At 50.7% G+C, this 25,946-nt stretch overlaps 2 protein-coding genes across 4 annotated transcripts; both read right to left on the bottom strand.

Annotated features, from left to right (window-relative positions):
• Positions 1-5,951: 5,951 nt before the first annotated feature.
• Positions 5,952-17,720, bottom strand: Wdr73 (WD repeat domain 73). Of its 2 annotated transcripts, none has more exons than XM_041652270.1 (8): positions 17,645-17,720; positions 17,103-17,170; positions 16,816-16,904; positions 15,315-15,403; positions 14,798-14,862; positions 8,875-9,039; positions 8,246-8,611; positions 5,952-6,551 (listed from the first exon to the last, which is right to left on the bottom strand). In XM_041652270.1, exons 1-8 carry the CDS (start codon positions 17,683-17,685, stop codon positions 6,316-6,318), a joined length of 1,119 nt encoding a protein of 372 aa, XP_041508204.1. In that variant the 5' UTR covers positions 17,686-17,720; the 3' UTR covers positions 5,952-6,315. The 2 variants fall into 2 exon arrangements, with proteins under 2 accessions (XP_041508204.1, XP_041508212.1); XM_041652278.1 differs by having other exon boundaries at positions 8,246-8,536.
• A 1,230-nt stretch (positions 17,721-18,950) lies between these two features.
• On the bottom strand, positions 18,951-22,417 carry Nmb (neuromedin B). Of its 2 annotated transcripts, none has more exons than XM_041649048.1 (3): positions 21,440-22,417; positions 20,749-20,921; positions 18,951-19,211 (listed from the first exon to the last, which is right to left on the bottom strand). In XM_041649048.1, exons 1-3 carry the CDS (start codon positions 21,594-21,596, stop codon positions 19,053-19,055), a joined length of 489 nt encoding a protein of 162 aa, XP_041504982.1. In that variant the 5' UTR covers positions 21,597-22,417; the 3' UTR covers positions 18,951-19,052. The 2 variants fall into 2 exon arrangements, with proteins under 2 accessions (XP_041504982.1, XP_041504991.1); XM_041649057.1 differs by having other exon boundaries at positions 19,041-19,216.
• Positions 22,418-25,946: the final 3,529 nt, after the last annotated feature.

The following is a 25,946-nucleotide window of genomic DNA, read 5'->3' as shown; positions in this document are numbered from 1 at the left end:
TTAAAATAGCGAAAGAAAATTAGCCATATTTCTGGTCCCACATGTTATGATAGGGACAGATTTTAGGCCTGGTTGGTGGGAAGGTATAAGGTAGGGTTAAAGCCAAGAGTAGTAATCTTTAAAACAGCTAAGACCCCCAAACCAACTCAGATGACTCATGTATGTTCTTTCTCTTTCTTCTCCTCCTCCTTCTTGTTTGTTTTTTAAGACAGGGTTTCTCTGTGTAGCAGCCCTGACAACCAGACTGGCCTTGAACTCAGAGAGATCCGCCTGCCACACCCAGCAAGGCAGCTAGCTATCCTAGAAGGTTGCTTTAAATAACATTTGTGGGGGGCTGGAGAGATGGCTCAGTGGTTAAGAGCACTGCCTGCTCTTCCAAAGGTCCTGAGTTCAATTCCCAGCAACCACATGGTGGCTCACAGCCATCTGTAATGAGATCTGGTGCCCTCTTCTGGACAGCAGGAATGCATACAGGTAGAACACTGTATACTTAATAAATAAATCTAAAAAAAAAAAACATTTGTGGGAACTTGTAAATGGGGCTCTGATGCAGCGAGCGAAGCTGTGGCTGAGGAGCTGCGCAGCGGCTTTCGTCAGTCACGTGGCATGATTGTTACCTGCCCAGCTTTTATTTCATGTTTTGAGTGTTTGATCACATGTGTGCTTGGTACCCGAAGAGGCTAGAAATGGTCTTGGTTCCCCTAGAACTGGAGTTGCAGACAGTGTGAGCCTCCGTGAGAGAGCTGGGACCTAAACCCTGGTCTGCAGAGAAAGCACCGAGTGCTTAATCTCTGGGCCAGCCTTCTGGCCCCACACGTGCGAACTTTGATTTGACTACAGTCACGTTCTTCCTCCAAACCATTGAGGCTGCAGAAACAGCTCAGCAGAATGGTGTTTGTCCAGTGTGTGCAAGGCCCAGAGTTTGACTGTCAAGGACAAAAATAAATATTTTATTTATTTTAGTTTTTTTGAGACAGGGTCTCTCTGTGTAGCCCTGGCTGCCCTGGAACTTGCTAAGGAGACGAGGCCGGCCTTGGTCCCAGTACTCCAGAGAGATTTCCCTACCTCTGCCTCTGGAGTACTGGGATTAAAGGTGTGTACCACCACACCCACATTAAGAAAATATTTTTAAAATTACATTTTGTTGGGAGCTACAGATCACTGGCCCCTTGGCTTTCTTTGCCTACAGCTGCTCTGAGCACGAGACCTTGATGGCAGGCTGAGGAGACCTACAGCTGAGAGATCCTGAGAGCAGGGCGTGGCTAAGGATCCCTACAGAAGCTTCCCTGAGCACAATAAACTGGGCATTGGCATTCTCTGTCTGTTTTTAAGTCTCCAGCTTAGTTCCCAGCTCGTCTTGTTGTGGCACGGGCGCTATAGGACAGGAACAGGACCTTTGGCTTTTACAACATTTATTTGTGAGATCTCACAAGATGAAAATGATAATGGTGATAATGGTAAATCCAAATAAAACCTTTCTTCTAAAAGAAAGACAGAGAGAGACAAAGACAGAAAGAGAGACAGTGAGACAGAGATAGAGAAAGGAAGAGACAGAGATAAAGGCGAGAGACAGAGAGATAGAGGGAGGGAGAGACAGCAGAGAGAGAATATGCTATAATAGGGAATAAATGAGATTAATTTATTTAACAAGTTGCAGCTAGGTGATGGTGGTACAAACTTTTAATCCCAGCACTCGGGAGAGAGAGGCACGCGGATCTCTGTGAGTTCAAGGCCAGCCTGGTCCGCAAAGCAAATTCCATGACAACCAGAGCTCTACAGAGAAACCCTGTCTCAAAAAACAAAAAACAAACTAAAGGACTGCAGCGAACTTCTCGACCAGCGAGAAAGAACAACCACCACACGAGGATTCTTCTCAGATCACGCTTTAATGGAGTGCCCTTGGTTGAGGGAGAGCAGGAGGCAAGGCCCCCCCCCCCAGGACTAAAGCACCTGCTTATATAGGGAGTAGGCACACGGGTTGCCCTGTGATTGGCTGCCACCATCAGCTGACACCAGACTGCATCGGGATAGGCCCAAAGGACTCTAAACCACCCCGCCTGCGGGAAGGGGGGGGGACACGCAGCTCCCAAAGGCATAGCCAAATATAGAGTTGTTTATTTCCAACAAGACAGGATATCAGCGCCATCTTGTAATGGTGATCCTGTCCGGCTCCCTGCAAAGGACCAAGTTGCTATAAACGCCAGGTGGGTGACAGGCACACGCCTTCAGGCCCAGGGCTTGGCGGTGAAGGCAGGAGGACGTAGTACAGACTTACAGATCTTTCCCTGGCTGCACAGGGATTGCAGTTTGAGGCCAGCCTGTGGCACAGACGTTGTCTCAGGGAAAGAAATGTTAATAATAAATAAAAAGTACACGGGTCCAGGACTGGGATGTGGCTCATTGATAGAACACTTGCCTGGCGTTTGTAAGGTTTGATCACTGATAGAACACTTGCCTAGCGTTTTTAAGGTTTGATCCGTGTCACTGCCAAAATAAAGAAACCTGCTCTCAGTTAACATGCACGGGGCCAGGCCTTGTGCTAGGCTCTCTGCTCCGTGGCCTTAGATAACCACTAGCCGCCCAGGAGACTGAACTATGATCATGCCACTTTAGAGGAAACTGAGTGCAGGACAAGGACTCGTCCCCTGACCCATGGGACGCCAAGTCTTTCTGAGGCAGGGTCTCACCATGTAGCCCTGGCTGGCTCAGAGCTCACTGTGTAGTCCAGGCTGGCCTTGAATTCATAGAGATCTGTCTGCTTCCATCTCCTGCATGCTGGGATTAAAGTTATATGCACCATCATGCCCGGCCAAGTCTCGGATCTTTTTTTTTTTTTTTGGTTATTCGAGACAGGGTTTCTCTGTGGTTTTGGAGCCTGTCCTGGAACTAGCTCTTGTAGACCAGGCTGGTCTCGAACTCACAAAGATCCGCCTGCCTCTGCCTCCCGAGTGCTGGGATTAAAGGTGCACCACCACCGCCCGGCCAAGTCTTGGGTCTTAACCAATGTTTTCCTTCGCCTCCTAATGTCAGGCTGCTGGAGTTACAGCTCGCGGGAGTGGGGCTCTCCCATCAGGAAACAAGGGTGAGAAGTTAGAGGTTAGCCTGTGAGGGGCAGGTCTTCCTCAGGAGATGCAGAGCCCAGGGATGTGTCCCTGGGAAGAAGCTGGCTGGTCATATAATGGCTATGTCCTTCCTTTGCTAGACCACACGCACCGTCCCAGGTTCCCATCTGCAAAACGAGATTCTTGAGCTAAGAGGCCTCAACCAGATCCCTACCACTCAGAACAGTTCTCCTGGGACTGGAAGAACACCTGCCTACACAGCATGGCTAAGACTGTGGGCTCGATCCCAGCACCACGAAGAGGGAGAGGACCAAACAACCAAACTCACTTAATCCAGAGACCTAGACGAAGTACACATGGAAAGTCACACACACACAGATATGTCCAAGTATTAACAAACTAATACTCGTGAGCCAGACAGGGACTCACTATGTAGAACAGGCTGGCCTCACCAAGAACTGCCTGTCTCTGCATCCTGAGTGCTGGGATTAAAGTGTATCCTCTAAGTAGAGCATGCCAGTATTTCGTTCCTGTTACATGGCTTTGCCACATTTAGTTCATCCACTCCCGGTTGATGGACAACGCTCTTGCAGGCCAAGGTATGGATACCCATGCTGTACAAGCAAACAAAAAAACCAAACCAGGGGCTGCAGAGATGGCTCAGCAGTTGGGAGAACTGGCTGTTTGCCTAGAGGACCCGAGTTCAATTCCCAGAACCCACATGGCAGCTCACAACTGTCTGTAACTCCAAGATCTGACACCCTCACATAGACATACATCCACACCAATACACACAAAATAAAAATAAATAAATATTTTAGCCGGGCAGTGGTGGTGCATGCCTTTAATCCTAGTACTTGGGAGGCAAAGGCAGGATCACTGTGAGTTCGAGTACAGCCTGGTCTACAGATCTAGTTCCAGGACAGGCTCCAAAATTAGAGAAACCTCGTCACGAAAAACAAACAAAACAAAACAAAACCAATCCCAAAACCAACCAACTAAACAAACAAAAAAACCAAAACCAAAACCAAAAAACGAGAGAGACATCTCTGAGAGCCAGGAACAGCCTCCCCTGCCCCCCCCCCCCCCCCCAGGTTACCTACAGACAGTATCCTAACGCTAATGTCCCAGGACTTGGGAGGTTCTTGCTCTCTTTCAGGCCCCATTATGTCGGCCCTAGGGTCCTGGCGAGCTCTTTCTGCTAATGCTCCCTCCCCACCCCCACCGCCGCCTGTGTTGTGAGGCTGCCGTTCCTGACACGGCTCAGCTGAAAGGAAATTTGTACATCTCCAGGAACCTTTCTTTTCACTCCGGCCCAGTCTCCTGTCCCTGTACTCTCTGTAGCAGTCGGCCATCTTCTCTGTGGATCTAGAGCCCGAGGCTGCCTCTGCTCACCTAGGCTCTGGCCACACACTGCAACTCCTACCGGGAGGCCTACCGCCTCTACACGCTGCGGTTGTTTGCCTTCCTCGCTTCCTGCGCCATTCAATTCAATTACCCCGGGGTGGGATTGGTCTTCCTGGCCAGCCCCTGCCGGATGCATCTGAGCAAAGCACCTTCTAGATCACACACCGCTCCCCGATTTCTAAATTACTCGCGCTGCTTTCACTCGGTGAAATACTATAGCCTAGCTGGTGGCTGCTGGTAACCCTGATCTCTGGGGGGAAACAAGAGCCTCGCTTTGTAACATTTGCCAGTTTCTGAGATGTAAATACTCCCACCACGGCCAATTTCAAGCCATCAATCTGCCACCGCTGAGCAGAGCGGAGAGGAGAGCTAGGAAATGCGCTCCGGGAGGGGGCGGGAGCGACTGAGAAAGCTTCAGAAACGGAGCGTGAACATCCTGCCAGGAAGCTGCAGTTCTCAGGGCTCCCCAAACCAATCTCTATCAACATCACTGTAAAAAGAGCCACACAGTTCATCTCCACGCTGGTCCTAGTGTCGCATGTCTGCATCCCAATGCGGCATCCCAGCTACTCGGGACGCTGAGGTAGGAGGGAAGGGCAGAGAACCCACACCTGCTGGGAATGGTGTCTGGGGCTGAGGAAGGAGGCCTGCATGTTAAAGGTCAACCTGAGCTTTTACACAATGAGTCCAGGTCTCAAAACAACAAATAAAAATAAGACTTTATATTTATTTTTAGGTTTTTCTTATTCCCAAATATTTCTTAGGTGCTACCGAAGGAGGTGTGTGCCCTTTACCCATTCATATACTGAAGCTGCAACCCCCAGCGTGATATCTGGAGTTGGGGTGTAGGAAGTGAGGTTGAATAAGGTCATAAGGATGGGACCTGTGGTGGTTTCCATTAAAATGGTCTCCACAGACTCTTAGGAAACGGCATTATTAGGGGTATAACCTTGTTAGAGGAAGTGTGTCACAGGGGTGGGGCTTTGGGGTCTCAGAAGCTTATGCCAAGTCCAGTGTCTCTCCCTGTTGCCTGTGGATCCAGATGTAGAACTCTCAGCTACCCCTCCAGCACCATGTAGGCCTGGGTGCCACCATGACGAGAATGGACTATATCTCTGAAACTGTAAGCCAGCCCTAGTTAAATGTTTTCCTTTATAAGAGTTGCCATGGTCATGGAGTCTCTTCACAGCTATGCACTGACTAAGTCAGGCCCCCAGCCAACAGGGAGGAAGGCACGCTCACTCCAGTCTGCCAGCATGCACAGAGCTCCTGGCGCACACAGACAGCAGGACTCAAAGAGGACTCAGAATGAACCCACCTTGCCAGCATTTCCTAGTGCCCACACTCACATGTACACGCACACGCACACACACACATCAGGAAAAACTCGAAAAATTTAAAAGGGGTTGGGACATAGCACAGTAGGCCCTGTATCAATCCCCTGCCCAACAACTAAATAACAAACGAGTAGCTATTTGCTTGTTACTGTTTTTCTTCAATGTTTATTGGTCCTTAGACAGTTTCCTTCTGTGAAGAGTTCAGCTCATATCCACACTCTCCTGTTCTCACCATGACACTGTGAAGGAGACAGGAGCACAGCAGGCCACTTCACACTAGGAGGAGGGGCTCCTGGAGCCACACACCCTACCAACTGTTCTCGGGTACCTGTGGCCTTCCTGGGTGGCAGCCACCACCACCTTCATTTTACAGATAAAAAAGGGACAAGGAAAGGCTAACCTGCCTGAAGTCAACAGCTGTGACAGGCCTGAGTTCACTCAGCGTCCTGCGGCCACTCGAGCAACTCCCCCTCTTCTCAGAGGGAGGCCCAGGAGGGAAGTGGCTGCTGTCAACTGGAGGCCTGGAGGTCCACCCAGTCCCACACGTGCAGAGAGGCATCGCTTGCCGCTGACAACAAAGTTCTGGGTTTGCAAGGGTGCCAGGTGTGGGTGGTGACCAGAGGAGCAGCGTCCACCTCATTTCCCTCCAGGAAGATGTGGCCTTTGTGAGTGAAGAGAGGCTCCACTTGGCTTTCCTTTCCATCCCATGATGTGACGTCATAGATCTGCACTGTCCCATCAAAGCCTGGAGGACACAAAGGAGAGGAGTGACCCTACATCCCTCTCTTTCCTGGGCAACTTCCTCTGCCATGAGATACTCGGAGGCCACCCACGGAGAAAGCTACACCTGCAACAGTGGGCGTGTCCCCATGAGCAGCTGTGAATACCTGTCACCCACCCACAGAGTATTCATAGCTAGGCCTGAGGTGGATGCACGGGTGTGTGTGTGTGTATGCATGTGTGACTGGCTGTAGGTCAGAGAGGCGAACCTTAAGCATCATTTTTCAGACAGTCCACCTTGTTTTTGTCACAGGTCTTTCCATTGGCCTGGAAACTCACCAGTTCGGCTGGGCTGGCCGGCCAATGAGCCCTAGAGCTGCCTGTCTGTCTCCCTGATGCTGGAACTAGAAGAACATCCTTGTTGGGACTGCAGACCGCAGCCCCTTGACTTTCTTTGCCTGCCTCAGACCCTTTGCCTGCTGGAGTAAACTGGGCAAAACAACCTGTTTTCCTGTGCCTGCCGCTGCTCTGGGTATGAGACCCTCATGAGTTCCTGATGGCAGGGGAGTGGGTTCTGGTGGGTTTACAGCTGAAAATCCCAGGAGCTAGGGCATGGCTATCAGTTAAGGATCCCTATATAAGCTTCCCTGGAGCAAAATAAAGTTGGCATTCTTGTTTCAAGGATGACCCATGTCCCCGTGTCTCTGTGTGTCTTTATGTGTTTAAATCTCCAGCCCCTTTTCCAGCTCGCACACCATCCCATAGTGCGGGCACTACACACACTATCACATCCAGCTTTTCCTCCCTCACCCCACCCCCCATCCCCCTGTCTCTGTGAGACAGAGACTGTGTAGCCCTGGCTGACCAGGAGCACTCTATATAGACAAGGCTAGCTTCAAACGCACAGAGAACCACCTCCTCTGTCTCCACAGTGCTGGGATTAAAGGTACAGGTGACCACGGTTGGCAGTGTCCAGGATTACATGGATTCTGAGGATCAAGCTTAGAACCTCAAGCTCGCATGGCAGGCTTTACTGAGTTACGCCCAATGCCAACATGTGTTATCTTTAATCTTCCTAACAGCATCTCCACAGGGCATGGAGACAGAAGAAACTTTCAACCCTTTTCAATGCACTCCAAATTCCAACCCCTCCACCTCTGAGTCCTAGCAGACAGCCTTGTCTCTAGTGTTGGGCCTCTTGTCCATCCGCTGAGGTCCAACTGCCCCATCCCACACTGCTCTTTCCTGTTCTCTCTGGCACTGTTTCTTCTGGATCCTGAACTTCCCTTTGTGCCCTCAACAGTCCTTTCTCACTGGCTTCTAGATGGCCCCACGGAACACACCCTTGCAATGACAACCCCAGGCTCCAGTGTGGCTTCAGTTAAGAACAAAAGCAGACCAGCAGCTCGTGGAGACGCTGCCACCTCTTTTGGGTGCAGCCTTGAGCTGTTCCGGGTCTTACTGTCTACAAGTCTCTCAGCACACCTGGACCTCTGCTAGGCTGGTGATGGCCACTGCTGGTTGGTGCAAGTTTGGTGGCCAGGGCAGAAAGCAACCTGCCTTTGAGGAGCCAGCCCAGAGACCAAAGCGGTGCTCGGGGTAGGCAACCTGAACTTCTGCAGCCAGGTTAGGTGGGGGGGGGGGGGGTACAGATTCCTTCCCAAGCTACCAGCCCTGGGAAGAGCAGTGGTGTAACAGACACACCCTTCTCAACATTACCTGAAATAGCCAAGCAGTTGTCCAGGCCTGGAGCCCAAGTCACTCGCAGCAGCTCGGGGTCAGGGCTGGGTTTGGACACGGGGCACTGGGCTGAGCTCACAGGGTGACAGAGGTTTCGGAAGTCAAGGAGACGAAGCTGCCCATCTGAGCCAAGGCTGGCGATGCAGGGCCCTGGGCCTTGCCCCTGGTTTCTAACATCTGCACACCATCTCTCTCCACTAGAGCCAGGGCTGGGCCTGAGAGTCTCCAACGGTGCCCACTTCTGGCGGGTGTCCACAAGCCCCAGGCGACCTGAGGTGCCACAGAAAGCAAAGGTGTCCGCATCTAGAACCTGAAGGCTGCTCAACAACTCGCTGTCACTGGTACCTAGAAGACGGGGCAAAGAAAGAATGCTGGGGTCCGGCGGGCCTGACAATGTGGACTGCGCCAGGCCCTGTCAGAGCAAGTCATGTTTACACCTCTGCTTTATCTTGCCAGTCTGCTCTACTGGGTGGGTGTTGAGCCCCGGAGGCCAGGGTTAGTACCGCACGCCCCAGCCCCAGGTTCCCCCGGCAGCTGGCAGAGGCCCTAGCCATGTCTCGGGGCTGAGCTGGCTGGAGGAGCCGGCAGGGGGCGCACTACGACAGTACCTGAGCTGTATGTGATCTTCTGGGATTCTATGTCCACAGTCCTCAGGCCACTGAGCCGAGTCCCGTGGAGGATTCCAGGTGCTGCAGAGGAGAAGACAGACACCCGAGGCCAGAGACTCTCCTCTCTGTCCTGCACATCAATGGTACGGACGGCTTCGATGACATCTGAAGGAAAGGGGAAGAGGCCAAAGCGCAGAGAATCAGTGGGGGCTGGCCAGAAACCCCTGACATTGAGAAGGGCAAGGCAGATGGGAGCTGAGACGGTGCTGAGATAAAAACACTCGGGGTTTTGTTCACATTCTTGAACCTGCCAGCAGCACTTTCACGTCTTCATGATCTGCCTTACGAACTATTTTTGCAAACGGGAGACAATGAGTCATTGTGGCCACCTTGAAAGCAAGCAGTTCTGACTTGTTTGGCAGAGAAAAGATGAAGGAAGGGAAGGAGCACTTGACTGTTGTCAGTCACATCTCCAGAGAAAAGCAACAAGTTGAGTTCACAAACCAGCCCCGCTTCTTCCCGAACACGCTCTGGGAGCTCACGGCTGCAGGTGTTGCTGATGAAAATGAAAAGACAGGAGGGCCTGCCTCTAATACAGATTTGAAAAAAATGTACTCAGGTTTTCATCGTTGCACACGAATTACTTTATTTTTTTTAAAGATTTATTTATTAATAATGTGTACAGTGTTCTATACTGCATATATATCTGCAGGCCAGAAAAGGGCACCAGATCTCATTATAGATGGTTGTGAGCCACCATGTGGTTGCTGGGAATTGAACTCGGGTCCTCTGGAAGAGCAACCAGTGCTCTTAACCTCTGAGCCATCTCTCCAGCTCCCCATGAATTACTTTAGTATTGTATCTGTGCACAGGTGTGGGGCAGAGAAGAACTTGCAGGCATCACCTCTCTCTCTCCACCGAGAGGGTCCTGGGATTGAACTTAGACTGCCAGATGGTCAGGCTGGGCAGCAAGTGCCTTTACCTGCTGAACCATCTTGCTGAACCTTTTTGTATTTTTTATTTTCCTTCTCTTTTTGAAACAGGGTCCTACTAGCCCAGGCTGGCCTTAACCTCTTGATTCTCTTGTCTCCATCTCCCACTGCTGGAATGGAATATAAACTTTAATTTTGTTTGGTTTCATCTCCGTAGTTTGCTTGGTCTCTAGCTGTTTCTAGTCTCCGCATCCCACATCACTTGGTCTCCAGCTGTCTCTAGTCTCCGCATCACTTGGTCTCCAGCTGTTTCTAGTCTCCACATCCTACATCACTTGGTCTCTAGCTGTTTCTAGTCTCCGCATCCCACATCACTTGGTCTCCAGCTGTCTCTAGTCTCCGCATCACTTGGTCTCCAGCTGTTTCTAGTCTCCACATCCTACATCACTTGGTCTCCAGCTGTTTCTAGTCTCCGCATCCTACATCACTTGGTCTCCAGCTGTTTCTAGTCTCCGCATTCTACATCACTTGGTCTCCAGCTGTTTCTAGTCTCCGCATCCCACATCACTTGGTCTCCAGCTGTTTCTAGTCTCTGCATTCTACATCACTTGGTCTCCAGCTATTTCTAGTCTCCGCATCCCACATCACTTGGTCTCCAGCTGTTTCTAGTCTCCCCATCCCACATCACTTGGTCTCCAGCTGTTTCTAGTCTCCCCATCCCACATCACTTGGTCTTCAGCTGTTTCTAGTCTCCACATCCTACATCACTTGGTCTCCAGCTGTTTCTAGTCTCCACATCCTACATCACTTGGTCTCCAGCTGTTTCTAGTCTCTGCATTCTACATCACTTGGTCTCCAGTTGTTTCTAGTCTCCGCATCCCACATCACTTGGTCTCCAGCTGTTTCTAGTCTCTGCATTCTACATCACTTGGTCTCCAGCTATTTCTAGTCTCCGCATCCCACATCACTTGGTCTCCAGCTGTTTCTAGTCTCCCCATCCCACATCACTTGGTCTCCAGCTGTTTCTAGTCTCCCCATCCCACATCACTTGGTCTCCAGCTGTTTCTAGTCTCCACATCCTACATCACTTGGTCTCCAGCTGTTTCTAGTCTCCACATCCTACATCACTTGGTCTCCAGCTGTTTCTAGTCTCTGCATTCTACATCACTTGGTCTCCAGTTGTTTCTAGTCTCCGCATCCCACATCACTTGGTCTCCAGCTGTTTCTAGTCTCCGCATCCCACATCACTTGGTCTCCAGCTGTTTCTAGTCTCCCCATCCCACATCACTTGGTCTCCAGCTGTTTCTAGTCTCCGCATCCCACATCACTTGGTCTCCAGCTGTTTCTAGTCTCCGCATCCTACATCACTTGGTCTCCAGCTGTTTCTAGTCTCCGCATTCTACATCACTTGGTCTCCAGCTGTTTCTAGTCTCCGCATCCCACATCACTTGAACCTGTTTTATTTTTTTTTTTCTTTAAGTTTTTGGAGATAGGTCTCATTATGTAGACCAGGCTGGTCTCAGACTCACAGAGATCTACCTGTCTCTGCCTCCTGAGTGCTGGGATTCATTTGGTGCTTCTCTTGATGGCACCTGTAACCATTTGGGACAAGACATTTGCTGCACAAGCTACTTAAAAGAGAAATTCTTGTTTTGTGTTTTCATTCTCCACAAAAGAACCCATTTTTTCGCGCCCACACTGTATGAAGATGAAGATCCCTGTGTGTCTCTAGTTTTAAGGACAGGCATTGGTCAGAACGGTGAGGGTGGGGTACGAGAAGGGTATGGCATGGCTGAACAGGAGTATGTGGCTGTGTGCTCCTTCAAACAGTCCCGGCACCGCGAGCACAGGGACGTCTGGGCTCCCGGGGCCATGGCTCCCCCTATCGCATAGCATCTCGACTTCTCAACACAGGAGCAGACACAACAGCTGGTCTCCAGGAAGCACCAAAAGGCTGCAGCTGAGGCCACTTCGGCAGAGCCTGCCTGGCTCTCCTGGGTCACACTTCCCTGACTCCCCTGCACTGGCTCCAAGGAGCCTGAAACCAATTCTCCCAGGACCTGCTGCTCTGAGCCAGGGGAGGGGTCTTAGCTGCAGAAGGAGAGACTATTTCTTAAACTTATTATTATTATTATTATTATTTTTGAGACAGTGTTTCTCCGTAGCTTTTGGTTCCTGTCCTGGAACTAGCTCTTCTAGACCAGGTTGGCCTCGAACTCACAGAGATCCACCTGCCTCTGCCTCCTGAGTGCTGGGATTAATTAAGGAGAGACTGGGGCTGGAGAGATGGCTCAGTGGTTTAGAGCACCGTCTGCTCTTCCAGAGGCCCTGAGTTCAATTCCCAGCAACCACATGGTGGCTCACAACCATCTGTAATGAGATCTGGCGCCCTCCTCTGGTGTGTAGGCATACATGGAGGCAGAATGTTGTATACATAATAAATAAATCTTAAAAAAAATGTTTAATTAAGGAGAGACTATTTCAAAGATTCAGGAGGGGCTGGAATATAATCCAATGTCCCAGAAACTGCCTGGCACATCTGAGGCCTTGCACTCCCTTGCCATCCAGTATCATAGTAATTACACGCATACAGAAAACAAGAATCCAGCCTCTGGCCAGGCAGTGGTGGTGCACACTTTTAATCCCAGCACTTGGGAGGCAGAGACAGGCGGATCTCTGTGAGTTTTAGGCATTTGTGAGATGAGACCACCCTGGTTTACACAGTGAGTTCCAGGACAGGCTGGAATATAATTCTACGATTATATAGTAAGACCCTGTTTCCTGCCCCTCCGCCAGAAAAAAACAAAAGCAAAACATCACCACCACACACACCGATGAGAAGAAAAATACCAAACCGGGATAAATGATTAGCAATGTATCTAATGAAGATTTTGTATCCGGCACATATAAAGAACTTTATACCTCAATAAAAGCCAGCAAGTCGGTTGTTGGCGAGAAGCCGCCATTTCACTAAATCTATGGTTGGCTTCACAGCTACACAAGGGATTTCCAGGGCTGTTTAGTGGAGAAATGCAAACGAGAGCTACAGTGACAGACAGCACCACACTCATTAGCACACTCATTAGCCTTATAAAAACGGTGGGGTTAGGGACAAGTGCATGCCTAGCAGGTGCCAGGTTTAATCCCTAGGCACAGAGACAGTGGCAAATGTTGGTCAGGCCATGGAAAATGGGAACTTTTGCACATCGCTAATGGGAACATCCATGAAACCATTTTGTAAAACTTATGTATGTGTCTATCTATACATACATGTTCCTGCATGAGTTATATGCACCGTGTGTGTGTGCAGGTGCCCATGGAGGTCAGAGGGTGTCTGACCCCTGTGAACTGGAGCTACCTGACAAACAAATGTGCTGGTACCCAAACCCGGGTCCCCTGCAGGAGCAGGGAGAGATCTTAACCCTGAGCCGTCTCTCCAGTCTCAACCTTCCCTCCCTCCCTCCCTCCCTCTCCTTCCCTTCCCTTCCCTCTCCTTCCCTTTCCTTTCCTTCCCTTCCCTTCCCTCTCCTTCCCTTTCCTTTCCTTCCCTTCCCTTCCCTCTCCTTCCCTTTCCTCTCCTCTCCGCCCCTCCCCTCCCCTTCCCTCCTCTCCCCTCCCCTTCCCTTCCCTTCCCTTCCCTTCCCTTCCCTTTCCTTTCCTTTCCTTGGTTTTTCGAGACAGGGTTTCTCTGTGTAGCTCTGGCTGTCCTGGAACTAGTTCTGTAGACTAGGTTGGCAACTTTTAATTTCTTAAAAAATAAAACAAAACCTCATAAATTTACCACATAATCCAGCAATATATGTCCATATCAATCAAGATTTGTACATTAGGGCTGGAACAGACAGACAAAATGTGTCATACCATCCAAGGGAACAGTATCAGCAATAAAAAAGGACTAAATTACTGACGAATGCTGTAACAAGGGTAATCTTAAAGAGCATGCGCTAAGGGGCAGAGGCCAGGCAAAGGCCAGGCACAAGAGAATCCATGAAAGGTTCCCCCGATAAGACTTTCTTTAGAATAGGCAAATCTACTACAGAGAAAATATAATGATTGTCTGGGACAGGGTGTAGGAGTGAGATTAATAGTTAATGGCATAACAGATCGTATTGGGAGTGATAAAAATGTCCTAAAACTAATTTATAGCAATGGCTGTAAAACTTGGCAAATTTTCTTTAAAAATTATTGACCTATACACTCAATATGGATGAGTCTCATGTAGGTAAAATACACCTCAATAAAATCATTAAACAGCAGCAACACCAAAGGCCGCCACACGCAAAGGGAAGCAACACAAGGAACTGGGAAGACCACGCAGACAAGCGACCAGGAGGTGCACAGGGGTGAGCCCAACAGCACCCCTCACGGGAGCAGCAGTGAGGCCTGAGAGAAGGGACATAGTGCTGCCTGTGGGAAGCTCTGCTACAGTGTGGGGAGGCCCACTTCCTGCTGTGAGTGCCTCTTACTGGGGGGGTGGAATGAATGGCTGGGTCAGTGAAAGGGGACGTGCTCTGGTGCCTGCCTGACAGAGACCTGCAGTCCCATGGCTATTCTCCACAAGGGGACTTCCTGCTCCTCTCCAAGTGCTGTGTCTTCCAGGTAGACTGCCAGTGAACCTTTGCTAACTTGCTATTTTCCTCCCCGAGAATGAGCAGACTTTAAAAAGAGGGACCTCATCAATGCCTCCTCCTCCTCCTCCTCGAGCTGAGTGCCCGTAGTGGCCCTGCCCAGCTGAGAGGCCCTGGCTCTCTAACGGCTCTGCCAGCAGCTGGGTTGTAAACTCCAGTCCTGGTGGAAGCTCAAGGAAGCTGGAGCGTTTGACCTGTCTGTCACACTGTGGACATTAACGCATCTGTGTGGTACAAAAGCCGACAGAAACTGTGCTGTCCCGTCCTCTCCCTCAAGTGCTTCTTACTGGCTCAGCTTAAGGACCAGGGCTGTGTGAGTCGTTTTCCTAAAACCCCAGTGTCTCCCAAGTGAACATCACTCACCATTGTCCTCTCCAGTCTGCCACACCTGCAAGTAATGCCCGGGAAGGCCACTGGTCACCAGCAACCTGTTCCAGAGACAGAACACCTCAGTCCAGACAGAGGGACGCTCACTTTCACCCTGGCAGCCTTTCCCCTCCAGCCCACTCAGGATCCCTCATTCAACAGCCCAGCAGGCTCACCCTGCCTTAGGGACAGGCTCACCCCTCAGAGAGAGCCACAGACCACGCCCAGGCTTTCACAGGTCATGACGGTCACCTGGGGAGGACACATGTGGGGAGCCTGAACACACAGCCTTGACAGCACTTTCCACTCTGTATCTGGTCCTGGAGCAACCCCTAGGGACCTGGTGCCTCCACTACTCAAAACGGCTGCTGAGCTCCTGGTTTCTTCATAAGTTAAACCTGTGTGCCCCGGCCCGATGTGCACCCGCCTATGCTGCAGACTGAGAAACGGGCACTGCTGAGCATTTCCCGTCATCCCCAAAGAATGGAAGGTCTGGAACACAGACTGGCCGTACCTGGTATCTGGCACGTGCTTTAGGTCAAAGACAGATCTGTCTGAAAATCCTCCATGGCACACTTTAAAATCTCTCTCCGGAAATAAACCCTAAAACACAAAGGGGTGGGGGCAATCAGACAGTACTTGAATTTTTCTTTTCTTTCTTTCTTCTTGTTTTTCGTTTTGTTCTGCTTTTTTGAGGCAGGGTTTCTCTGTGTAGCCCTGGCTGTCCTGTAACTAACTCTAACCAGGCTGGTCTCAAACTCACAGAGATCCACCTGCCTCTGCCTCTCGAGTGCTGGGACTAAAGGTGTGTGCCACCACCACCCGGTTAGCTCACAATTTTCTATAACTCTTGTCCCGGGGCATCCAGCATCCTCTTCTGACCTCCAAGGATACCAGGTGTGCACGTGGTATTCAGACAGGCGTGTTGGCAAAACACTCATACACATAAGATAAATATTTTTTTAAAATTAAGTATAGGGGCTTGAGAAGTTGCCCAGTGGTATAGCTTTCCCACAACACGAGCAAGGCCTCATAGCATCGTACACACCCAAAATAGATTAGGGGGCCATTAGAGTATATAAGTCGGTGGAAACCATATGGATGAAGGTGTGGGATCTGAGGATGAAGAGAAGACGGCAGGGACAGAACCTTAGGGAATGTATTTACATGATGCAGAGAAAGAGTCTTTGGAGCTGGAGGAAGAGGACGCGTGAGTGGCAGCTATATAAGTTCAAGGCCAGCCTGGTCTACAAGAGCTAGTTCCAAGACAGTCCAGGACAGGCTCCAAAGCTACAGAGAAACCGTCTTGAAAATCAAAAAAAGGGCCGGGCGGTGGTGGCGCACACCTTTAATCCCAGCACTCGGGAGGCAGAGGCAGGCGGATCTCTGTGAGTTCAAGACCAGCCTGGTCTACAAGAGCGAGTTCCAGGACAAGGCTCCAAAACCACAGAGAAACCCTGTCTCGAAAAACCAAAAAAAGGGGCTGGAGAGATGGCTCAGCGGTTAGGAGCATTGCCTGCTCTTCCAAAGGTCCTGAGTTCAATTCCCAGCTACCACATGGTGGCTCACAACCATCTGTAATGAGGTCTGGTACCCTCTTCTGGCCTGCAGGCATACACGCAGACAGAATATTGTATACATAATAAATAAATATTTAAAAAAACAAAAAAAAAAGAAAATAAAAAAAGAAAGAAAAAAGAAAATAAAATTGTGAGCTGTGCTGAATCAAACAGGTTGTCTGGAAGAGCAGCAGGTGCTCTCAGCCCGAGCCATCTCTCCAGCTCCGGAAACCACTTCTGATATAGTAAGATTACCCTTTATCTGTAGCCTGTTCTTTTGGGAAGCACGTAACTTTCATCAGCATCCACCCCTATATGCAGGAGCTTCCTCCTGCTGGATTTTATGGGCAGACTCAGTGCTTGCAGGGATGGACGGTACCTGGTGGGCAACAGGCACTCCCGGAATGCACGGGAAGTACTAGCTGATCGTAGTGTCAGCGTCTCTGTTTAAGTTACCTGGTTCTCCTTTACAGAGAGTCTGAGCGGCAGTATCAAATGAAGGATCTCATTTTTTTTCGAACTTCCAAAACCAGCAACAAAGACTCCTGAAACAAAGCAGTAACTATGAAAAACAGAAACACTGTGGATCGTGGCTGGATTTATAAATTCTCCCAAAGAATAAATTTCTTCCCTGTCCAAAAGTGGGCAGTCTTGTGTCAGGAGATGGAAGTTGAATGGGTCTCTAAAGGACTCAGCCAGGGGGCAGAGATTCATCCCCTTTAGTGGCAGGCTAGGTATATTACCTTTTTCACCGATCCACTCAAGGACTCGAGTGGCCCCTGAAAGGTCAAACGCGTGGAAATCTTGGTACCTGCAGGATAGGATTACAAAAATCATACGGCGCACGACACTGTTGAGCTGACCAAGAACTCTGCTATCGCTGCAGGATTAGCGGTCCAGGCTCTGGAGTCAGCTAGATATGGGACTGAGTCTTTTTTCCGCATTTTACTCCCTGTGTGTATCAGACCAGGCACCGACCCCATTCTTATCTGTTGGAACTACCAGGGTTCCGCAGAGCTGATTTTCCCAAGTTGAGGTGATCACTGGAAAACCTGTGTTCAAGTTAACCTAGAGGCCAGCGCAACATAACCAGTCTTCACGAATGAGCGAGCATCTGGCCTCATCACTTGTTTACAAAAAGACCGAGTGTCCCAGAGCGAGAGGCCGGGAATCAGGACCCTCCCCGCCCGGCCGTGTCTGGGCACCGCCCGCGAGCCCACCCCCGGGTCCCTGCTGCACGCGCCCTCTCCCACTGCCAACCAGACCCGCCCACGGCCCGATTTACAAGCGCAAGGACTCCACCAGCCAGTCCTCCGCGAGCTCCATAGCAACTGTCGCTTCCGCCACTCCACTTCCGCCAGTCTGACTTCCTGGGCAGGCGCGCGTTCTCGCGAGGAGAGGGCGTGGTTTTCCGCCTAGCGGTGTCGGGAGCGCTCAGCGCGGCGCGCAGCCCTGCTGATCCGGGGGAAAGAAACGGTGCAGAAACAGAGATTCTTCGATGTCAGCTCCAAACAGGACCGGAGACATCAAATATGTCCTTGTTTTAGGATCAAGTATGTGCAGCCGAAGAGCTGTCAGTGTCCCAAAGCCAGGTACAATACAGACTCTATTGGAACTTAAGGTGAACAGTTAATTTAAAAGTTTGCGTGAATATGCTCGTGAAGGATACTTTAGGATTTTTTTTTTTCTTAAAGGAATCTTGTTGGGCTAGAGATGTAGCTCAGCTGGTGGAGTGCTTGCTTGGCATGCACGAAGTTCGCTTTCCAGTACCGCGTAACTCCCACCCCACCACACACACACACACACCCGGCATGGTGGCGCACGCCTGTAATTTCAGTGCTCAGGAGATAGAGGCAGGAGAATGAGAAGTTTTAGGTCATCACCCGCTACATAGGGAGTTCGAGGCCAGTCTACGTTACACAACACTGTCAATAAAGTATCTGACACTCGTGTATATTCGATAACTGACACCCTGTACGGAGGTCCCTAGCACCAGAGAAGACTAAGAGCAGCAGAGCTGAATTCCGGCGTGATTCTCTCCTGTGCGTACCAGGTCCCGCACTAAAGCTTGGGATGAAAGATGGGGTGAGTGTAGCATAGCGCAGCATCGTGTAGGCAGCTCACCCTCACAGGCAGAGACACTTTAGGTCGTAGAAACGGCAGTGAGCCAGAGCAGCCAACCCAGTATTTAACTGCCGAGAGTTGGCAATCATTCATTGCCCAGTTGGCGCCATTGTGAGGGGTGATGGGGCTTTCCTGAGACCACCCCATTGACAAACACACCACCCTCCAAAGTCCTTTCCCCTTTCTTCAAACCGGGGGCGGGGGTGGAGGGGTGGAAGGAGAGGCCCAGACAGTCTGTGTAAAGAGCAGTGTTTTTTTTTTTTTTTTTTTTTTTTTTTTTTTTTTTTAAATATTTATTTATTTATTATGTATACAATATTCTGTCTGTGTGTATGCCTGAAGACCAGAAGAGGGCACCAGACCCCATTACAGATGGTTGTGAGCCACCATGTGGTTGCTGGGAACTGAACTCAGGACCTTTGGAAGAGCAGGCAATGCTCTTAACCTCTGAGCCATCTCTCCAGCCCAAGAGCAGTGTTTTTATTTGCAACTTCACCAGGGAAGCAAGAAATGCAGCAGGAGAACCTTGCTGTCTGCATCGTCAACATTCCTGGTGACCCAACCAGAAATCACAGTAAGGGAGTAACACATTTGAGCTTAGGATCTACATCCGATGGGGCCACTGCTGGGGTTCTGTTCAGCAGCTGCCCTGGATGGACACATTCTAAGCCATGTTGTGTTCCTCCCGTTATTGGCATCACTTCTTCAGTACTGGCTCCAGCGACCCCCTGTACTGAAGACAAAAAGAGAAGACTTGACCGTGGAGTCCACAGACCATAGGGATGTGCTGGGTGTGCACAGAAGTGGGCAGGAGCGGGCTCTCGCCTGGGTCTCTGAGTTGCCCATAATATAGCACCAATTTCACAGGGTCGTCATGACAACTAAAGGGCACCACGGACATCAAGTCCGAGGCACACGTGTCAGTGCCACTCCTCTGCCACCCCAAGCTCCGCCCCAGACCTCTCTGATGCTCCCTACCACGGGCCTTGGCAGTATTGCTTCCTCAGGGAGTCTCTGGTTGGTCTGGATATTTCAGGCCTTCAAAATAATGCCCCTAGAGGTGATGCTATCTCTCACTGGACCCTGCCAACCCAAGCTTCTTGCTCTCGCATCTGAGGTTCCTAGGATGTTTGCTGGGACTCTGCAGGTAGACTTTCTCGAAGGACTGTCTCTCCTTGCAGCACATGCGCACTGCTAGGCACAGGGTGGGGGAAACAAACGGGGTCAGCGGCAGGAACTGCCAGGGGCTCGCAGACAGGTGGTGGAGCTCCTGCTTACCAAGAGCTGGCTGTGTGCCCAGCACCATACTGTGCATGGGACATAAATGGGCCGTTGTCTCCATTTGATGAAGAACATGAGGCTTAGAGTGACATTTCTAAGGCCACCCAACTACTAAGCAGCTAAGTGTGACCCTGGCATACATTTCCACCCCATCACACTGCCTTCTGCACACAGCAGTAAGTACCAAGGAGAGTGATGTGCCCTGGGGCCAGCACCAGAAGCAAAGAGTGGAGGAGCTGCCACCCAGCCAGGCAGGACCCTAAGGCTTGAGCACCACAGGTTAATGCATTCCAGCCAGTGGTGATTTGATCGCACTTCTCCCCGGGGGACATCAGCTTGATGTCTAAGGACTCCTCGTAAACCATCCTCCTGCCTCAACCTCAGAAGTATCAGGGACTGCAGGCAAATGCCCCATTCTTGACCGGGAGGGGACTTTGATTCTCACAGCTGGATAAGGAGAGGGACTGTTACTGACATCTGGTAGGTGGAAACCAGGGATGTGTTAAGCATCCTAAAGACACAGGACAGCCCCAAGCCTACACTGTTGAGAGCACTGGCTTATGATAAAGCCTGCCGTTGGCAAGTGGACAGGAGATGGAAAGCAGGCTAGTCCTGAGTTCTGTCTCCACTCTAGGACTTAGAGGTCACAGCTTGGACCACAGCACAGCCTGGAACAGCAAGGTGGCCTTGGCTAGTGCAGTGGGTGACAACTGGGATGGACAAGGGTGTGTGGGACAGAGTAGGAAGGTCTGCTTAAGGGCTTGGACAATCCTAGTCTGTGACTTCAGGCTGGGGATGGGCAAAGAGGGACTTCTTCCCCATGCAATCTGCTGCGTCATTTTCTGGTCTTTGGGTATTTGCTCTTTGAGCCCTGGGACCCTGGCTTTCTGGAATCCCTACTCATTACACCCTGTCTCGGCAGTCCCACCCTGAACCTAAGCTGGGTGGCCCTTCTTCCATGTAGGTGCTAGGGTAGGGGCTCACCTGAATTGGGGAAGCTGGGCCACTGGGGTTCATGCCTAAAGCTTTCTTTAGCAGAAGGATTCTGAGCAGATCGTGACTCAGCTGCAGCCTCTGGTCCCTCTGGATGTTGGGAGGTGCTGTCCCCACCAGCGACAGGCTTGGGGGCTCCAGGCTTTTCTTGCCCATGAAGTGACCTAAAAAAGAGGTGCCAGGGTACATGGAAGCTAGGGAGTGAGGACCCTGTGACCACAAGCAAGTTCTGGTCTATTCCACCGTTCAGCTCTCACAGAGGGAAGACAAACGTTTCTGCTCAGCAAGAAGCCACAGACATCTGGGTGGAGGCAAAGCTGACAGCCTCAGTTTTTCCCGACCCGCTGGAAGAAGGGTAGAGAGCCCAGGACCAGGGAGAGATGCCAGGGAAGGAAGTGGAGAAGGTGCCTTGGAGACAGATGGGCAGAGAAGACATGAGTGAAAAAAACCTAGCAGTCTGCCTAAGGTAAGAGGTACCGACTGACTGACAACCAGAGCTAAGATGCTGGCCAAGCTCAGTCTTCAACTTGCCAAGTCCGTGGCTGCTGGATTTGACCTGTTAATTCCCACTTATTAAACTTGAGCCCCCAGGAGTTCTGTCACTACGAGCCTCCAGAGAGTTGAAAGGAAACTGGGGACCGAGGAGAAGGAGGCACGCTAGTTGACGTCCCCAAAGACTTACCGGTGGCCCAGAGGTTGCCCCGGGGGTGCACTCGGATCTTGCTGGCTCGGCTGCGGGGCTCCGGGAGATCCCAATTGAAGGGAGCGACGCCGGCAGTGAACAACACGAAGAGGAGGAGACTGCGAAGCAGCCGAGAGCCCCTTGTCCGCCCGGTCATGGCTGTGCCAAGCGGGTTCTTCTTTGGCACTCAGATATTAGTTAGCGAAGCCCGCCTTCCAGCCTTTAAAACTACTGTCTGAGCAGCGGAGCCCGCTGGAGGCGCTGAGCTCGCCCCGCCCCAGAGCTCCGCCCTTCTCAGGCTCCGCCCCCAAAGCCACCGGAGTTGGTCACTGCCTCACTGGAGTTTCCGCAGAAGCCCACCGCAGTTTTAGTGCAACCTGGCGTGTGGCACCGCCCCACAGCAAAAGTGGTTCCCAAGACCCTCCTTCGCCAGATTTCTGCTATCTTGTCGTTTTTACAGCAGCCCTCAAAGCTTCTCCTTGAGGCTAAAGTGAAGCGAAAAGTCCCCCTCCTGGTAGTGTGGGTGTTTAGCATCACCTAACAGAGGAACTCCATAAAGGAATTCTGTCACCTCCTCCGTCTCAAGACATCTGACCCTTGCTGGCACCTCTCTGCTTTCTCACAGTTAGCACACGCTGGGTAACCTGGAAAAGTTCTGTGCCCAGAATGGGGATAGGATGATAGGGAAGGGAGCAAGGAGCTGTCCCCAACAGTGGTACCACTTGGAGATCCTGGTCTATCATAACGGCAGGTGGCAGACCTGCCCCGCGCGTCAGAGCAGTGGAAAGAGCACTGGGCCAGGGACGCTACTGTAAAATGGAAATAACCATACTGCTTATACCTTTAAGAGTTTCACATCTTTCAGTACAACCATTAAGGAGCAGCCCTAGCCGGGCGATGGTGGCGCACACCTTTAATCCCAGCACTCGGGAGGCAGAGGTAGGCGGATATCTGTGAGTTCGAAACCAGCCTGGTCTAGAGAGCTAGTTCCAGGACAGGCTCCAAAGCCACAGAGAAACCCTGTCTCGAAAAACCAAAAAAAAAAAAAAAAAAAAAAAAAAAAGGAGCAGCACTGTCTTCTTGTGGAGTTGTCGTGACTGGTCTTGGAAAGGATCTCCAGTCATCATTGTCCTCACTTAGTGAGCGGGGCAGATATGTGCTCCAACCCCTGTATTGTTGAACTGTTCACTGCACACCAACATCTGGAGCACTGTGGGAGGGCCAGGAGGGGACACCATCTCCCGGCTACCAAGAGTGCATCTTCTCATTGGAAACTAGGTCAAGGTATGACTGATGGATGGGGTGTGAAGTCTCGGAGCCTTTCCTGGAACGCTCGTGGGGCATGACAGAACCTCCTAACCTGGCCCAATAATGGTACTTGCTAGCATGATCCTTTTGAGACAAGGTCTTGCTGTGTAGCTCTGGCTGGCCTGGAACTCACTATATAGACCAGGCTGAGTTGAATTTATAGCAGTCCCCCTGCCTCAGCTTCCCAAGTGCCGGGATTACAGGTGTGAGCCACCATACTTGGTTTGCTGTCCTAGCTCCTACACAGATAGCTGGTTGAGCAAGACGCGGCTGTCCATCACAGAAAGGGGTCTGTGATGTTCCAGTGGGTATCAGAGGTTAACACATTAGGCATTTTCCTCAGCTGTGCTCTGCCTTTGTGTGGTGTGCATGTGCGTGCACCCCCCCACACACACACACACACATGTGGAGGCCAGAGGATAACCTTCAGGGTTCAATTCCTACCTTCCATCTTGTTTGAGGCAGGACTGTCTTGTTTCTGCTGCTTTGCCAAGTCATCCAGTTCAGAAGACTGTGAGCTTCTGGATTATTCTCCCATCCCTCCACAGGAACATTGATTACATGTATGTGATAGTACATACAGTTTTTCATGTGGGTTCTAAGAATCTGGACTGAAGTCATGCTTGCTGCAACAAATGCTTTTCCTGCTGAGTCACCTCCCCAGCCCCCACCTTAGTTTCTGAGGTAGGGTCTCCTGCTGAAGCTGGTACTTACTAAGACCGGCTGGCCAGTAAGCCTCTTGTCCCCACCTCCCCAGCACTGGGATTTCAGGTTTTGGCCAACAACGCTAACTTTTTATACAAGTCCTGGAAATCTGAACTTGGGTCCTTGTGCTTGGAAGGCAAGCACTTTATTGAGCCACCACCTGGTCCCAGGGAGCCTTTCTGCGATGCTGAGGTTCTGGAGTGTGGCACAGGGGACAGCGACAGTCCCTTTCTGGCCCTGGCTTTTCCTTGCAGTCTTGTTGCTTCTCACCCCCAGCTTGACATTTACACCTCTCTGTTCCTTCACAGCTTAGCCACGGTGTTCAGATATAGCTCTCCTCACCTTCCTGCACACATCATTCCCTCTGCAACCCCTCCCTCTCTCCCGCATCCAGCATACTCCCAGCCTCTCTGCGGATGCAGAAACTAAGGGAAACTGTTGAGTGAGCGCTGCTTTCCTTAACCGCTTGAAGGAACTTACTCGACAAGCCTGTCCCTTATGTTATTGGCAAGGGTCACCCCAGAGGTTGTTACTCGTGCAGACATTTCACCAGAGCCAGGCTTCAGGTCTGTCGTGGCACTTTTGGGGCACTACCTAATGCTCCCAAAGCTGTGAGAACAGCCACAGTTCTCCCTAACACACACTCCTGTTTTCCCATGCATCGCTTCAGTGACAATTGAGTTTTGAGTTCTCAGGAAACAGCTAGTGGGCACTACCTCTCCAGTCTCATTGCTCTCCTATGGGCGACCCTAAGGCCGTGTTCTGATCTCACAAGTTCACTTATACAGAAGACCAGCTCCGGGTAACTAACACATACTCGGTTCACGGCTTAGAAGAGAAAGCCAGGAAGCTGCTACTGAGCTGAGCAGACGAGAGCCAGGGATGCTATAAAGCCCTGCAGTGAGAGCCCAGGCAGCATTCTTAACTACTGCATATAATGTTCATGCATTTAGGGGGACAGTTACATAACCAAAGTGATATACTCAACCCTAAAGAGGCCTCTAAAAAGGTTAGATTCACTGCGGAGCCAAAGGCTGGTCTTGAACTCAAAATGCTCTTGCTTCAACCTCGCTAGTACTGGGATGTGTGCCAACATCACTCATTATCTAAGGAGGTTTAGAGACTTAGGAATCTGGTAGAGAATCTTATATTTCTAAGAGACCTGATAATCTGAGCCACCTCGAGGAGGGGCTTTGAAAATGGAGGTTTGCTGCAAAAGCCCATTTGACTTCCAAAGGTAGGAAAGGACATGGCACCCAGGTCAATAACAGTGACACAGACCTCCGCTGTGCAGACCGACCTCTGCCTCTCTCCTCAGTAAACCAGGTTACTCTGAGGCTTGTTAAATAGGAAACAACAGCTCTTGCCTTTGCAGTCATTGCTGGAACGGCTGCCGCCAAAATAAAGCTCAGTCCCTTGGTGACTTCTGACTGAAGCAAGCAAGCAGCGTTTCAGTGTGTTCTCTCGGTTTAGGAAGATGAGGTTGGCCCCTCTTTCCGATGAGCTGGCACACAAGTGTAATGCCCCTTTGATCTCTGCACATTTGAAAAGATGATGACGCTCAGGCTGTGTGAGGACACTACAGAGACAGCGGAGTGGCGAGGTCGTCTGGTCACCTGCACTGAAAAGGTGCAGAGAGAAAAGGCTAATGGCACAGCTGTCCACATGGGTGTCCACCCCAGCAGGGTGGTCATCACCAGGCTAACGCTGGACAAGGCTGCAGAAAAGATCCTGGAAGGGCAAGCCCGGTCCTGTCCAGTGGGAAGGAAGGAGGGCAAACACAAGAGAGGAACGACTGAGAAGATGCAGGGGGAGAAGAACATGCACAACGTTCATTAAAGACGGCTTATGCGGAAGAAAACCGGGAAGGAAGGATCGCTATAAACTGTAAAGCACTTTTAGCCGAGCACCTGCTATGATCCTAGGAAATCAGGGTGTGCACACACCAGAGCATGGCCCTGCAACATGCCCGGGACACTACTTTGGTTTCCAAAGCAAAATGCCAGCGCACCTACATCAATTCTTTTCTTTCTTTTTTTTTTTTTTAAGAGGTCCACCTGCCTCTGCCTCCCAGGTGCTGGGATTAAAAGTGTGGCCACCACACTTGGCTCTACACCTCGATTCATGAGCAGTTCTTAGAAAAGAACTGGTGTGGGAGGTCCTTCTTTCTGTGTGTTATTGGTTAATGAATAAAAGAACTGCTTTGAGCCTATGGCAGGGAAGGACAGAACTAGGCAGAGAAAGCTAGGCTGGATGCTGGGAGAAAGAAGGGTGGAGTCAGAGAGAAGCCATGGAGCTGCTGGAGACAGATGCCGGTTGGAATTTTACCAGTAAGCCACAGCCACGTGACAATACACAGATTAATAGAAATGGGTTAAATTAATATGTAAGAGTTAGCCAATAAGAAGCTAGAGCTAATGGACCAAGCAGCGATTTAAATAATACAGTTTCTGTGTGATTATTTCAGGTCTAAGCTAGCCGGCCACAGGAATAA

Source organism: Microtus oregoni, unplaced genomic scaffold (genome assembly GCF_018167655.1).
Source record: "Microtus oregoni isolate MIOR12 unplaced genomic scaffold, Mior012 000000F_ref0000247, whole genome shotgun sequence".
Classification (NCBI taxonomy): domain Eukaryota; kingdom Metazoa; phylum Chordata; class Mammalia; order Rodentia; family Cricetidae; genus Microtus; species Microtus oregoni.
This window is presented reverse-complemented; position numbering and strand designations above follow the sequence as displayed.